The sequence below is a fragment of the Prunus dulcis genome, chromosome 6 (assembly GCF_902201215.1).
Source record: "Prunus dulcis chromosome 6, ALMONDv2, whole genome shotgun sequence".
NCBI lineage: Eukaryota > Viridiplantae > Streptophyta > Magnoliopsida > Rosales > Rosaceae > Prunus > Prunus dulcis.
Genome location: NC_047655.1, coordinates 27,107,307 through 27,123,002, shown reverse-complemented (window position 1 = coordinate 27,123,002; position 15,696 = coordinate 27,107,307). Strand labels below are relative to the sequence as shown.

The 15,696-nt window shown below is 39.8% G+C and overlaps 4 protein-coding genes and 1 long non-coding RNA gene across 6 annotated transcripts; 1 reads left to right on the top strand and 4 right to left on the bottom strand.

The window, feature by feature from the left end:
* Position 1: 1 nt before the first annotated feature.
* LOC117630594 (putative pectinesterase/pectinesterase inhibitor 28) lies at positions 2–1,910 on the bottom strand. Its single transcript, XM_034363295.1, has 2 exons — positions 833–1,910; positions 2–747 (listed from the first exon to the last, which is right to left on the bottom strand). Exons 1-2 carry the CDS (start codon positions 1,908–1,910, stop codon positions 2–4), a joined length of 1,824 nt encoding a protein of 607 aa, XP_034219186.1.
* A 941-nt stretch (positions 1,911–2,851) lies between these two features.
* Positions 2,852–4,992, bottom strand: LOC117631145 (putative pectinesterase/pectinesterase inhibitor 22). The gene is made up of 2 exons (XM_034364124.1): positions 3,946–4,992; positions 2,852–3,689 (listed from the first exon to the last, which is right to left on the bottom strand). The coding sequence occupies exons 1-2, from the start codon at positions 4,901–4,903 to the stop codon at positions 3,019–3,021; spliced, it is 1,629 nt and encodes a 542-aa protein (XP_034220015.1). The 5' UTR covers positions 4,904–4,992; the 3' UTR covers positions 2,852–3,018.
* Positions 4,993–6,273: 1,281 nt separating this feature from the next.
* On the bottom strand, positions 6,274–9,986 carry LOC117631144 (glycine-rich domain-containing protein 1). Of its 2 annotated transcripts, XM_034364121.1 has the most exons (8): positions 9,646–9,966; positions 9,443–9,560; positions 8,961–9,350; positions 8,580–8,852; positions 7,518–8,035; positions 7,272–7,396; positions 6,999–7,156; positions 6,274–6,913 (listed from the first exon to the last, which is right to left on the bottom strand). In XM_034364121.1, exons 1-8 carry the CDS (start codon positions 9,897–9,899, stop codon positions 6,374–6,376), a joined length of 2,376 nt encoding a protein of 791 aa, XP_034220012.1. In that variant the 5' UTR covers positions 9,900–9,966; the 3' UTR covers positions 6,274–6,373. The 2 variants fall into 2 exon arrangements, with proteins under 2 accessions (XP_034220012.1, XP_034220014.1); XM_034364123.1 differs by lacking the exon at positions 6,274–6,913 and having other exon boundaries at positions 7,048–7,161; positions 9,646–9,986.
* Positions 9,987–10,249: 263 nt separating this feature from the next.
* On the bottom strand, positions 10,250–11,971 carry LOC117632171 (F-box/kelch-repeat protein At3g06240-like). The gene has a single exon (XM_034365592.1). It carries the CDS (start codon positions 11,755–11,757, stop codon positions 10,483–10,485), a length of 1,275 nt encoding a protein of 424 aa, XP_034221483.1. The 5' UTR covers positions 11,758–11,971; the 3' UTR covers positions 10,250–10,482.
* A 987-nt stretch (positions 11,972–12,958) lies between these two features.
* LOC117631800 lies at positions 12,959–14,985 on the top strand. The gene is made up of 3 exons (XR_004586357.1): positions 12,959–13,276; positions 14,166–14,285; positions 14,665–14,985. It is a non-coding gene; the product is annotated as an uncharacterized LOC117631800 (long non-coding RNA).
* The last annotated feature ends 711 nt before the right edge of the window (positions 14,986–15,696 follow it).

Here is a 15,696-nt window from a genome sequence, read left to right as displayed (position 1 = left end):
CTCAGAAGCCTCTCAAAACCGATCTAGTTGTGGTTGCATTTTTTGACCGCCGATTAGTGGTAAGGCCTGGGACGTAAGGAACTCCGGAGAGCTTAATCCACTCATCACCCCTAAAGAACTTCCCAGGTGTGAATTGTGCTGCACGTCTCCGGGTAATCTGCTTGATCCCCTGCCATGTCACACGCCTTGCCTTGTTAGCGGCAGGGCCTGTGTTGCCAAATTCTGTGTAGAAGCATGTCCTGAGCCCCCATTGACCCGCCCAAGGCAACCAACCTTCTGGTTGAATCATATCATCAATGTATGATTCCATGATGATGGTCCTCGAATATTCCTTCCATGGACGGCCAAGATATGCCTTGTTCACATTCTTGACAGGGAAGTAGTCGGGATTAGCGGTGATGGTGCTGTTCTGGATGACAATTGCAGATGGCTGGCGCCTTTCTTTCCTGCCTTGAGCTGTCACAATGCAAGACTGGTCTGGCAATGGCTTGCGGACCACGAAAGTGCAGTTTTGGAAGATTGCTGCAGCATCACCAAAGACAAAGTCTATGGTGCCGGAGATGGTGCAGTCGCGGTAGAATTGGCGGTGAGTATGCGTGTAAAGTGTGTCTTGGTACCCATCCATTGAGCACTTGTAGAAGATGGCCTCATCAGCGCTCACCCTCAATGCAACAGCCTGATGTTTCTCTGGACCAGCAGAGTTCTCAAAACCAATATCCATTGCCATGAAGTGGTCTCCGTAGATAGCTGCATGCATCCATTCATTTAAATTAAACTAATGACATGTCTAATTAGATTTAGAGTTCAACAACATAAGCATTTGTCTACTTACCAACAGTGGCAGTACGGTAGGTGGGCGTGCCATCAACAAAATTATGGTTTCCAGTGATCCTGGTCTTATTAGCGCCATCTCCTATCATCATCACATTGGTCATGCTCCTGTTAACTCGGACAGATTCATTGTAGACTCCTTCCTTGATGTAGATGACAAAGGTCTCATTGCCATATTTGGGCACATGTTCTAGCGCCTCACATATGGTCTTGTAGCTCCCACTTCTATCCTTGGAAACAATGGCGTCGGGCTTATTAGCCTTGGGAGCTGGAGCATTGCTGATTGTGAGGAGTTTTCTGACTCCAGCTTCATACCACTCGGGGAGTTCGAGATCCCCGTGACCAAGAATTGGGAGGCCATCAAACGAAAGGAGGCGGCGGCCGCGGCTTGGGTCAGGATTGTTTAAGTCAGTGAGGGCTGAAAAGATTTGGGAGACCATGGCAAGGCCATTGCTGCTCAAACGCATAGAGGTCTTCAATAGAGTCTTCATCTCCTCCCCTGCATCAGTAGAGCTAGTAGTGTTCTCAAAGGCATCCAAGCAGCTCTCTTGGTATGTGATGCTGGCACTCAGCCAAACCTTCAAATCCATGATGAATGTTTTATATTTGTAGAAGTTCTCAGTGTCCCCTAGTCTGTTAAAAGATTGCTTGAGCTCATCAACAGCCAATTCCATGAGCTCTTTGCAGGTGTCAAGGGCCATGGAGGTTCTGGGGTCCTTCTCAAGCTTCTGCAAGAGATAGGATTTTTTGGTAGCCTCATAGATTTGCTTCATTGCAGCCTGGAAGCCAATCTTGATCAGCTGTATCGGGTCGGTGGTGTTTCCAGCTGCAGAGTTGAGGCTACTGAGACATTCTTGCTTGTAATCAGTGGGCTGGCAAATGGCCTTGATGGCTTTTGTTGAAGCAGACTTGTCAGTGGAACTGCCTCTCTTGTCAGAGAATGGGTTTAGGTGGAAACCCTTGTCTATGCCAGCACCAACAGTCAATGCCACCACCATTGATACCAAGAAAAACCCAGAAACCACAATAATAGCAATTCTTCTTTTGGATGTCACTTCTGCATCTTTCAAATACGCCATTTTGGATGGTTTTCGAAGAGAATTTTTCTAAATTGAATACAACAATTAGTCCTTTTCTTTCTCTATTTGTCACAAAATCTCCCAATGAAGCTATGAGGCAAAAGAGAGCTAGCTAGCCCCCTCTGTTGTGTGTTTGGAAATTGATGCATAAGAGAATTGTGAATTTATAAGGGTGAATAGAGGAGGACAGATTTGAATGTTGGTGGTAATAAAGTTGTAACAGTCGCAAAAAAATATGAGGCTTGGAGGGAAAGGAAGGTTCGATGCCAAGCTAGATGTTGTTACTCTCTCTCCAAAACAAGAAAAGGGAGAGGTGAAAAACAGAAGTCGAGTAAAAATTAAACTCAATGGAGAAGGCTTTGTCATCTCACAGAGGACAGAGCATCAATAATATGACCCCATAGTTAAGATTTTTTAAAGTAATTAGAATCACAGTTACTTTTAGGCATGCTAAAAATTAATATTCAATATTAGGTCAGTTAACTAGTCCCCAAGTCGTTTGCACGCCAGCTATCTAAATTGTTAGTAACTTCGATAGTTTGGGGAAGTGTTGAAGAAAACTACCTACGTTTGAAAACTTTACATTGAATTTGAATATACAACTGTAATTAAAAATTCAAATTTAAATTTGTCTAAATTTTCCGAATTTAGAACTAGCCTTAATGTCGGAGTAGAAATTCTTCGGTGTGATATCAACAAAACATAAAATGTGTAATTAAAAGTTTAGAGGTTTCCGACAGTCAATAAATTATAAAAAAAATTCGTGTCGAATTTCTAAATTATGAAGATGATATAAACTTTACAAATAACAGAAAAATGAAATTAGAGAACCAAATGAGAGGTTTCAAGTTGACCATTTATTTTTTTGGTTTAAACTGATAATTAAACAAAAACAATGAATACAAAAATAATACAAAAAGAAAAATTAGACACCACTAATTTTTCTCTTTATTTTCCATTATCTCATGTAAATGAGAAATAAATACTAATTTTTAACTATGTTTGGTCATATATCTGCTACTACTAAGCTAGAGAAGGATACAAATGAAAACCATCTTATTAGAGATGCGATCTATATAATATTAGTCCAAATAATTCCATTAACGATTTAATTTCTCAAACCCACTGTAAACTTGACACCTGTTGATGGCAACCAAGCCCTTCCATCAATGAACCTCCCAACAGTGAAGAAGCTAGCCGCTGCAGCATCCTTGATAATATGGTAACCGGGCCATTTGACCCTCCCGGGTAGCAAAGCACCCGGCCCATAATTCTTATACTCACCATACCACAAGGTGCCCAAAGCAAAGTTGCCGTACCACTCAAGCCACCCTCTGGGCTGCACAAGCCCACTCATATAAGTGTTCATAAAAACAGTCCTAGAATATTGCTTCCATGGCCTGCCCAAATATGTTGGCTGAGTGGCAAGAATATAGCTGTCTTGGATTGCAAATCCAGTGCTTTGATGTGGGTTTTTTCTGCCTTGGGCTGTGATTGTGACCTTTTGCAATGGTAGGGGGACTCTCGTGTAGATTCTGCAATTTTGTAGCACAGCTGCACCGTTGCCAAATATGAAGTCTATGGTGCCATAGATGCTACACTCACGGTAAAATTGACGGAGGGAGTGAGCATAGAGGGTGTCTTGGTAACCCTCCATGCTGCACCGGAAGAAGGCCGATTGGTCGGAGTCGACTCTAAGCGCCACGCCTTGATGGTTTTCCGGCCCTGCCGTGTTTCTAAATGTCATGTCTCTTGCTATAAATCCCTTGCCAGACACGGCTGCAACCATAGTAATATTTAGAAAATATGTCACTTGCATAATTGCATCCCAAGAAAAGAAGAACTTATAGTGCACAAAAATCTTTGAACCATAGACAAAAGATATGTAACATAACATGCTACATTCCTAATAATTAAACTTGATATAGATTGTTGACCTATTCTATGATAATTTAAGCATTTGGGATCCGATACATTCTAATGAAAATACTTCAAAAGTAAAATATAATATAAGAATGGAATATAAGGTACTTACCAACAGTTGCAGTTCTAAATGTAGTCCATCCTTGCATGAAATTCCGTCTAGCCGTTACCACAGTTTGTCCAATCCCATCCCCTACAAACATAATATTGGTTTTCTTCTTCTTCATGTCAATGTTTTCTCTATAAACTCCCTTCTTCACATATATTATGTACCTCTTGCTGCTGTAGTTTGGAGCTGCATTAACAGCTTCTGTGATTGTACGGTACTTGCCACTCCCATCTGCTGCCACAATAGCATGTGCATGCATACCCGATTGTGGATTGGATCGAAGCAGCTCTTGATCACCCTCACTGATCCATGCCGGCAAATGATCGTCTGATGATGAACTTTTATTCACCGGGGTGCCGTGATCTCTAGGAGGCTTAAAGGGTAAGTTATGTAATTGAGTGTACAAGGCCAAGACATTACCAATGAGCTGTGTGACTTGCTTCAAACTTCCCCTGACGAAATCTTCGAGACGTCTATCAGTTCCCTCAAAACCTTCAAGGCAGGTATCTTGGTTACTAAGGGCAGCACTTAGCCAAGCTTTCAAGTTTCCCTCATAGTGTTCATTGTTGTCACCACCTCGGATTTTGTTCATCTCACCCAAAGACCAAGCCAACTCAGAGACAGAGAAGTCTAGGAGCTCTTTGCAATCCTCAATTGCTAGTTGTTCTCTGTAACTGATGGATAAAGAACTGAACTTTGTGATCTTTTGGATTGCAGCTCTTGCTTCATTAAGTGTGTGCCTAATCGCAGCAGTTAGGATTGAAGCAGAATTTTGATTGTCAGGGGCCATAGTTTTGAGCTCAGCTTGCACATTTGTGCGGCATGAATTTTGGTCTTCAATTTCAGTGCAAGTTTGCATAACCATGGATTGAATGGAGTCTTTTGAAGAAGTAACTCCATATGAAAAACATGAAAATGAAGATAGAATAATGAGAACAGACAGAAAATTGGGTAAGCCCATCTTTGGTTCTGTTGGAGGGAGAAAGGAAATGAATTTTGTGGTCGTATGAAAAGTATAAAATTTATTTATACCTGAGGGAATGAAGAAATATGGGAATGGCTTGTTTATAGAGGAAAGGTTTTGTGCTTGGAGTTATTAATTCACCTTCTTTTGTGCTTTCTCTCTAGACAAAGTCTGACTCTAAGTCATGCTTTCTTTTTTAGGGCATAGCCCCTAATATTCCATGCTTTTTGGGACCGACACGTTAGGCTGCCTTCTCAAACAAGTTATCCGTTTCACACTGCTTTACATATAATACTTCTCTTCTGTTATATTGAACCCATCCATCTTAATTAGGGCTTAATTAATATAATTATATTTCCACTAAACGTGAAATGAGTGCTAAAAGGTGTGTTAGATGACTTCTAAGAACACTTGAGCATATCAGTTTACTTTGGGGGCAAAAAAGTTGTATGTTATGTACTAATTTTAATCCACCACCTTTTCCTTTCTTTTCTTTTTCCTTCTTTTTTCTTCTTATACAAATGATGTTGGGAAACGAGGAGTCGAACCTAGGATACAATCCACCACCTTTTCTTTTCTTTTTTTTCCCTTTCTTTTTTCTTATTATACAAGTGATATTGAGAAATGAGGAGTCGAACCTAGGATGCATAGGTAAATGCTCTTAATCACTTGAGCTACAAACCTCTTACATTTAATTAATCCACTTGTATAATGGAAAATGAGGAATCAAACATAGGATGCATAGATAAATACTCTTAACCACTTGAACTACAAGCCTCTTACATTTAATTAATCCACTTGTATAATGGAAAATGAGGAATCAAACATAGGATGCATAGATAAATGCTCTTAACCACTTGAGCTACAAGCCTCTTACATTTAATTAATCCAAAATTGCTAGCAAATATGCCATCTTTAAAAACAATTCAAATGGAAGGCGCACACAGTAGCGGACCTAATAAGGCGAAAAGCCATCACAGGTGCTACATATTGCACCTCTCCTACTCCTTGGAGTTGCATAGTAGGTGTTCAACGAAAAGCCTAAGAGAAGTCTTATTGCGCGTTGTCTTAATTTTTTTTTAAAAATCCTAGCCAAGGGCTTTTTATAAATAAATAAATAAAAGGAAACCTGCCACTGCTTGGGCTTTAATAAAGCTTGCACAATTCCTTATTTAAGTGGGATTGGGAGTTCTCTTTGTAAATAACCAATTTAACATCACCTAATTTTATCAAGTGTGCGTGCAAGACAAGAATTCTACGTTTTTATTTTCCATCTGCGTGTTTTTTTCTATTTTTTTTTTCTTATTTAGCTCTCTCTGTATTATACCTCCACCAAAAAAATTAATGAATCCGCCGGTGGGCGCACATAGTCCAGAAAATAATCTTTGAGTGAATATCATGAAAGATTGTGTATGTACATTCTCATCCCAAGCCTAAAAACAAAAGTACAAAAATGGTCATCGTTTCTCATGTCAGTATCCCTCGTTTGTAAAACTTATCACCACCTTCCTCTGGTGAATAACTAATACTTGGTTGCCTAGTAACGTGACCTGCACCATCTGATGCTATAATTGCCTTTGCATTCCAATACCAAGGTTGAAGGTATGGTGAAGAAATAGATGAACTTGAGGAAGGGTGAAGTACCACAGAACCCCAATCTCTAGTCCCGAGTTTTACTTCCTTTAGTCTTCTTCTGATTAGCAAACATCCAACATCTTCTTTTTTCATCTCTGATACACTTCTTAGTATAGAAATGCATAGAAGAAGCACCAATACTGCATCTTCTTCAGGCATCAATTCTGCTACCAATAGCTTCCAATTTAAAAGAGCTGTTGCTCGTCCGTTTGGATTATCATCTGTGTACCGGACAAGCGTTAGGAAGCCCTCTTCTTCTTCATCTTCTTCTTCCTCTTCACCTTCTTCCTCATTTTGCCACTCTTCATCTTTGGTCAGTGACTTTTTTTTCTTTACTTGATACTGCATTTTCCGTCCTTTCAACAGCTTAACCTGCAATATATGATTGGTTTTCAAACCAAATTATGCGAAACTATATACATATGCATGGACTGGAGAAAAGAAATTGCCAACGTACCGTTGATTCTGCAGCTGGATTTTTTAAACCAAAACTCAGACCTGATTTTGATGATGACAGTTCCCACTGTATCATGAGTTCGTCTCCTGTTGAAAAATTCCAAGCAGCTTTCCATTGTTCTGGTGGTTCTTTCGGTATGGCTGTTCCTACCAGTTTCACTGTACTACAACGGCAGAAAAATGTTTACAATTTGATTCCAAACAAATGCAATTAAGCACCAACTGTAAACAGATAATAGTCTTTAAGAAGCCCATGCAGATATATACAACATACCCGGGGCTCTCCCAATGGAACCAGCAACATACGACCAAGAACCTTCTCGAATCTCTATAACCCTATCCTCCCATTTCACAGCTGATGGAGTTTCGCCTCCTCTTCTCCAAAACCCTTCTCCCACCCTGCAATTAATGTGTATCCAATTAAGTAACTGATACAATGTTGTCTGAAAAAGGTCGTAACTGTCAAAAGATTAAAATTGTCCTTCCCCTGATAAAAAAAGATAAGCTGTTAGAACTTAACCTTATTCGAATCACAAAACACTCTCTCCCTGCATGATCAAGAACAGTGCGAGACAACCACCGGCCTTCTTGGGGACGATACTGGTTCATTCTCAGAATCAGATCTGATATCATTGCCCCAGAATCATCTGTGACACGGTCTGGCACACATTTCAACAGGTATGGTGCTTGAACTGGTGGAGTTATTGAAGCAACAATTTTAACTTGTTGATCTTCCTTCTCCAAAGTTAGAGAGGGTGCTCTAAGTAAGTCATTCCAATGGAATGTAACAGTCTCTTGCACACTACTTCCTTTAAAACATGAGCCACCACGCTTGCGAATTTCAAATATGACTCCTTTGGTTCCAAACTCACAGTAGAGATGCCAAGCTTTTTGCCATGATGAATAGGGAAAGTCAGGGACGGGTTTTTCAAGCTTTAACTCCCTGTGACACCTCACCATTCGAAGACGAAGGACATTGCGTGTCATATCCTCTTGCATTCCCTTCATCTTATCCCTCAGCCTGACAAACACACAAACCTACATTGAGGTATCAAGGTACCATCAGTGTAATAAAACTGAGATAAAAACAGATGTCTTAACTTACTTACTAATCTTCTCTAGTTCCTTTTTAAGCTTTTGATGAACTTAAAATATAAAAGCACGATAGAAGCATATTAAAAGTTCAGAGGATGTAATTTGAGTAGAAGTTAATTACTACAAGAGAAGAAGACAATTTCAAAGCACTAGTCAAACAGTCATAATCAGATTGAAAGATACACAACTGTTGGCATTCCTCTGTTTCTAAGTATAAGAATATTCTTTCTTAATTTTCATAAAATTGCTATTTGTGATAATTTTCTTTCCTTTACTTTTTCATGCAAATTTCTCTAATGCATGCCCCACTGCCAGTCTTATCAATATATGCAAACCATCACTCACTTTGGGCCCAGAGGGGACTTCCATTGTGCCTATTTCACCAAGTGGAACTTTTGGTCCTCCATCTACCTCATGATTTCTTTAAGATAGGGTCGGCAAAGTTAGGTGTAAGAGAGAGACAGAGGAAGAGAATGCAAAAACTGACCTCAAGTAAGAATCTGGGATGCATTGGCTTGTATTTCGTATTGACATCTGTATCTGATACCTCCCAGTAAACTGTCGGCTTGAATGAGACACCTCCATCCAATTCCAAAGCTATTTCTCCACCAGCTTTCTCATACGGTTGATCAAACGTCCTCTCCCAAAGCTTCTTGGTCTCTTCCACCTCTTTTTCCTTGACGGTGGCCCACAAGCTTACCACCTTCTCCAAATCACCTTCCATCTCTTTCAAATCTTCAGCATATACTGTTGGGTAACTCTGCTTCATATAAAACAGAGTGAGAAACCAAGAAGTAATTTAATCAAAAGGAACTGTAAAAATTCAATCTTTTAATTTTGGCCATAATAAAAATAACCCAAACCGCACCTGATGGGATAGCCACATGAGCATAATATCAGAGGCAGGCACCAAAGAAGAACACAAATCAATGGAGCTCTGCACCATGAACAAAAACCTCTTGTACCTCTGTCTTGCTGCTATCAAATACACAATTTCAGCCCTGTATGGCTCTGAAAATTTCGAATACAAAAATCTATTCTTTTTCACTTCCTCCAAAAGCTCTTCTTCATTGGCTGCTTCTGGAACCCTCACATCTGAATCAGAATCAACTTCATTCTCAAATGGCTCATTTGGGTACCTTCTGACCCATAATTCTCTGCACCTCATTAATGCGTACTCTTCGTTCTCTTCGTCAAAAATGGTTGCTTTTCCTATCAATTTTGAGAACTTTGACTCACAGTATTGCCTGTAATAAACCTGACAGAAAAACCCAACAACCTTAAAAAATTTACATAAATGAAAAATTCAAACTTTCCCAGCAGCCAAAGAAAACTTTAAAAGAAGCATACCGGATTCAGAGTGTGACAGAACCAAACCCACTCAATGTCTATAGGAGGATGAATCGTAGGAGGAGTTGTTGACTCGACCGTCAGATCAGAAACCAACGGCATCCAAAGCTCATTGTACCTGCAAAACCAATCCAGAAATCTTTAACATCCACCGTCCGATCAGAATACTTCATCAAAAGCTCAGAGCTAGAGTTGACCATGACCTTCTTATGGCTTCAATAACCGTTGGCTTCTGGTGAAGCCACTGAGACTCGGCCACAGTTCTCAGGAATCCGATATTTCGCCGGGCGGCCGATACGAGATCCAATCCGACTTTGAAGGTCTCCACTTCCGATATCTCGCTGAAACTTCTCGCGGACATGTTGCCGAGAATTTCTGAGCCGCCGCTGCTCAACGACATGTTGTGGTGAGAGGGAGAGCTCTGAGTCGGACACGGAGATCGTTGGAGTTTGGGCATTTAATAATGTCCGAGGAACAGGGAATATAAGCATACGACAAAAGAAAATCAGTGGGTGTTTAAGTGGAAAGGTTGAGACAGGTGGCGAGTTAGATTTAAGTTTTCCAGGTGGAGGTGTCTGAATCCTGAAGCAGAAGAGGGTTTTCCCACCAATAAAAAATTAAAAAAGAAGAAGGGCTTCGATGATTCGGTAGCTTTAATCATTAGATGGTCTTAAAATAAGATTAGGATTAGGATTAGCTTGGAGATAATGTATTTTTTTTTTGTGAGAACGAGTGTGGTACATGAAAAATGACTAAGTCGTAGAGGATTACGCAAATTCATCTACACATATAGTTTATTTTCTTCTGTTTAAGATAGTTAAAAGGAACCATAAACTCTTAATAGATTAATTTAATTGTGAGTTTAAATTCGATTACAATCCCAATAATTTACATCTAATTGATTCAATATGTTTCAAAGACAAATCAAAAGAAGAAAAAAGTACGTAAAATAACATGAGAAAAGGAATAATTTCAACAAAATGTAAGCCTTAATGGACAAGGTGAGAAATAATTAATGTTGCTAGCTTAGTTAGCATTATCTATATGCTTTCAATCTTGTTGCCTGGCTTAATTGAAACAATACTATTCACGTAAGGAACCGCTTGGATATTGGTTGGCTCTCCCAATCCATGGCGGGGGACATGCTTGAGCTTTTGTGTATCAAGGCTATAGTTTACCACATCCCCATTAGTCGTAACCATAAGAAGCTCCTCATCTTTCCAAAACACCAATGGAGCCTCGACCCCTTTTTCCAGGGGTCCTATAGCCAAGTGCTTTATCCACAAACCCTTAGCACCTTTCAAGTCTTCATCCAAGACCCACAAGTCTAAGGTTTTAGGAGCTTCGTTTTCCACCGGGTAGGTCAAGAGAACCAGAGAGTCTTTCCACACTGCAATGCTTGTGTATTCATATGCATCTGGGCCACTCTCCGGAAGAGCTATGTCATGAAACACCTCCTCGCTCATGTCAAACGAAAGGATGACATTTCTTTCCTCCGTCCAGTACGCGATCCAGTAAAAGAATCCATTGAAGTACATCTGGTAAGACGGGTTTAGAGAACCATGAGGCTGGATGTCAACAGGGATCTCTCTCCAAGTATCGGCAGCCAAGCTGTAAACCTCTACTTTGGAGGGGTGCTGGGTAAAAACCCCGGAGACAAATTGTGCAGCTCGAACAACTTTGTAGTCTTTCGAATTCGGATCGTACCCGAACCCCACGCATTTCGGGTTCGATTCTATCTCGTCATCGTCATCTTCTTCATAATAATCATCGTCTTCATTTTCTTCAACTTGTCGTGGAACTCGCGGAGGCAAAAGAATGCAAGACTTGGGAAGAACTCTATATTCCTCGAGTGCTGGATTGCATAAAACAATGTCCTCGCTGTTAAAAGTATTGAGGCAGATGAGGCCATCACAAGAGCCTGAAATTTCTAGGCTCAATGCGTATCCTCTCATAGGCGGCGGAACGACATGGTTCTCAATCTCAAGACCGTCGTCGACAAGGCTGCCGAGATTAAGCGAGGAGAGTAAAATGTCCCTTTGGTTACTGTCGGGGTTGAAGAGAGTAGCTCTAACTGCCTTCTCGTCGTCCTTAATGGTGGGGTCCGTGAGGACATTGTGCTTGAGGAGGACGCAAGTGGAGGAGGTGACTTTGTTGTCCATAGAAGTGGAAAGGTGCTGGTCTACAAAGCTAGGTTTATCGATTAGGTCATGCCACGACTTGAGGACGCATCTAAATCGCATCAGAGACTTGGGAGGCAGTCTCGACAGGATATTCCCCATCAAATCTTCAGAAAATTTGCTCAACGTTGCCATTTCTCTCGTCCTCTGTGCTTGTTTCCTCTATACAATATATCTCACATCACAGATATGAACCAGTTTCATGTACTCTTGGTCTAGAAAATCAAATAGGAAAGAACAAATTAAGATGGAGAATGAGGTGCATGATGCATGCAAATGCGAGAAAAGGGCAGAGAGAAAAGAGGAGGAGGAGGACCCAATCATTGATTAATGTTGAGGCTGGGAGAGAAAGGAGGTGACAAGACTCTCCACAACACAAGTCCATGTCCTTTCCCTCTCTTATCTCCTTTGAAAAGATCAAACTTAAATTTACAGGAGGATGCTAGGAGAGATACGTACGTCACTAAATAATGTCAGCATATACATATTCAAACTCATTCATTAGGTTCATTCTTACTTGAATGAGAATTCTTTAATTTTGATGTTGTCATTGCAACTAAATGCAAATAATAATTGAAAGTTTACCTTCCTGCCACCATATCAATTAGATTTGGACTACATAACCTGATAACCAACTCTTTGTTAATTAGAGGAATAAGCAATTAGACATATTAATCTGAATAGAATTTCAACATGATCCGACGGCATAAATTTCTCCCACATGCTATCCACATCAGCCATTGTGTGAAACGACAACAAAACTAACAAACAACGACATGCATCTCCAGGAGATGTAAGTGATAAAAGGGCTAACGACAAAAGACACTCTGCAGGTTTGGGATGGTTCTCAATTTGGACCCCATGGTATCAATTTTATCAATGTAAACCCTTACGTTTGCGTCCAATTTCATCATTATGTTAAGTTGACCGTGTGGTCAATCGTTAAATGCTGACGTGTTTACTATGAGACCCACCTACTAATCAACCAGTTCCTAAAAAAATTTATATAAAATAATAAAATAACATAAATTTTATTTTAAAAAGTTACAATAGTAAAATAAATAAATAAAAACTAATATTTTAAGCTTAAAAATTTAAAAAGAAACTTACAAATTGATAAAGCCCACGTAATGGGAAAAAAATCTATTTTTTTTTAAAAAAACTTACAAATTATAGCTAGCCGCCTTTATATTTATGGTACAAATGCATATATCTTGGGAAAAGAAAAGGAAGAGTATTGTTGGGTCGGTGAAAAGCCCAAACCGGAAAAGAAACAAAAAGGCCCATATCATAACCGGGCAAATGCGAAAAATGGCCTTCTCAAATCTTTCTACAATCAGATCTGACTTCCAATTCCAAGCGAGAAAGCGAGAGAGCGAGAGGAAGTCTGAGAGAGTAGAGAACTCCTAGGTTCCGTCGCTCGCGTCTCTGGGTAGACGACATTCGAGAATGGAGCCCTATGGCAAAATACGAACCCTAAATCATTTTCATTGCCTTGTCAGGAGCTTGATCCGGATACGAATAAGGCCATGATTTAGGGTTTCGGATGGTGCAAGGAGAACGGTGAGATTGTTGGTCTCTGCGTCGACGATGAAGATGACAACAATCCAGAATGTAGCCATGTCGCGCGGATCACGATCTGTCTCAGATTACGGTAAGAGTCTGAATCACTGATTTAAACCCTAATTTTGAGTGCTAGATTTACACTAGTAGCAAGAATCCATTTTATACCTGTTTGGAGAAAAAGAAAAGGTTCAATTTCCCCTATGTAGGCAGTTTTTGACTATTTTTTAATCGGAATATTTTGATTAGTTTCTGATGTAAAATACTTGAAATTTGTGTTCATATATATATCTAACTTTGTTTTTACTTTAGCCTCTGTGCTTAATATTTAAACACTACTTTTGGAGTTTCAACCATTGTTAAGTTGATTGAAAACGAGCATTCGGTTTTCAATTTGTCTACGGAACATGCACGAATAACTCCCTAGGGTATTATGCGCTTTAGGTTTTCATTTTATAAGTTGGACAGTTTTTTAGTTCTATATTGTTTAGGGCTTAAGAGTTATATTATGGATTACTTTTTAAGTATCTGTAGATTCCATTATGGAGCTCGCCTCATATGATGTGGTGGTTTGCTGGCCTTCTGGTCAATGATGCTTATAATGCGTAAAGTCTCACATTTTGATGTCTAGTCATGCATCCAAGCAGGTTATCTTACCTGACGGTCATGCATCCACTTTTAGCACACCCATTCTCTTTCCCACACCTTACTCGGACAGGATCTGTTCTATAGTAATCGTACCTCTGTATCCTTGATTTCTAAGGAGACAGGAATCGTAATAATCTACATGCTTGGCTTCTGTTTGATGCGTCTAGTACATGTGTGTGTGTGTATATATGAATCATTAATGGCTGGCATTTTTACATTTCTATGCACAAAATTGATTTGGTAATGAGAAAAGGCCCTTTATATTCTTGGCAGACTTTAGTTTCCCCCCTTTTCTTCTTTGTGGTTCTTATTCCTTATTGATGAATGTGCAGGTCATACATTTAACCGAGCCCACTGAGCCTCATTGACGTTCGAGTTTGGTTATGGGATGTTACATTTTACGGATGGGTTTCCTTCAAACAATGTACCAGTTGCTTAACGTTGTTTCAGAGGTTTCTGTCCTGCCTCTATAATGCATTCATTCTTCCTTTTTTCTTGCTCCAACTAAAGTTTCTTGTTTAATTAAAAAAAACCTTTTTAAAAAAAAATTTGAGGCATGAAAGTGATATCATTTGGTTTTACGTTACTTGATTTTTTCTTTGGGTCGCTATCCAAGTGTGTGACACTTTGTTCTACTTCGACTTACTTCTTTCTCATTGGTCTTGCAGGCGTTTTTCAAATTTCCGTCATTGTTTGCAGTTTTTTTTCCGCATTGCATGGTCTCTTTGTGTGTGTGTGTGTGTGTGTCTCTCTCTCTCTCTCTCTCTCTCTCTCTCTCTCTCACATCTCTCATCCGTCTCCTCATATCTCCTTTCATAAGTTTCGGTTTAGGCGGTGGGAAAATGAAGGCAAAGGATGAAAGTCAAATGAGAAAGAGGATTGGAGTTGAAGCACAGCTGGCATGGTTTTTCCAAGTGTTTTTTAATCTCTTTTTTGTTTAGTTTGTTTTAGTTCTATGATTGAGTATTTCGAATTTTTTTTTTTTTTTTCAATTTGCAGTCGATATTTTAATTTCTTTTAAAATGGAAACGTCATTACATGTTAGGAGTTACACACTGGATGACTGAATGGTCGGCCCCAAAATCCCAGTAGGTCTGGTGACTCCCAGTAGGTCCGATTCCGTGTTTCAGTATCATCAAATTTTCTCTAGTATTGTTGATGGCGGATCCATTCACCATTACAAACTCATTATTTTAAAAATTGGGTAGATTGATAAAAAATTTCAATTTAGTAACATCAAATTTGATATAAGCGGCTCAATATTTCACCGCTTGAGTTATAAACTTGCAATAAATAGGCCCCAAAGCTCCAGAAGTGGGTCCCGAAAAGTGAAATTTCCCCAATAACAAAGGCCCAGACAAGCAATTGCATGAAAGTCAGAGCATATGTCGGCCCCACAACCCGACAGCGGACCAATAAATTGAATACAGGCTCACTAACTTCAAGGCAGGCCCAAATATGGGCCCAATTACCTAAAAAAAGGCCCCAAAAATCTCTCCAATAACACTCAAATGGGCTCAGAACTCGGCCCAGTAACTTGAACACTAGCAACAAATCGGCCCAATAAAGCCCAAATTGTCTCTGGACCCTTCAATGGGCCTATTTTGTCTTTTATGGCCCTATATGGGGCCTATTTTGTCGTTTACATGCTTTAAATGGGCCTTTTTTGGACTTTAGTGGGCCTATTTTGTCGATTATGGGGACTTTAATGGGCTATTTTGTCGTTTTTACTCAATTAGGCCTATTTTGTCCTTTTCTGGCCCAATATGATGCACATTTTGTCGTTTCTGAGCACTTTACTGGGCCTATTTTGTCGTTTCTGAATCCTTTATTGGGCCTAATTTGTCGTTTCTGAAGCATTTA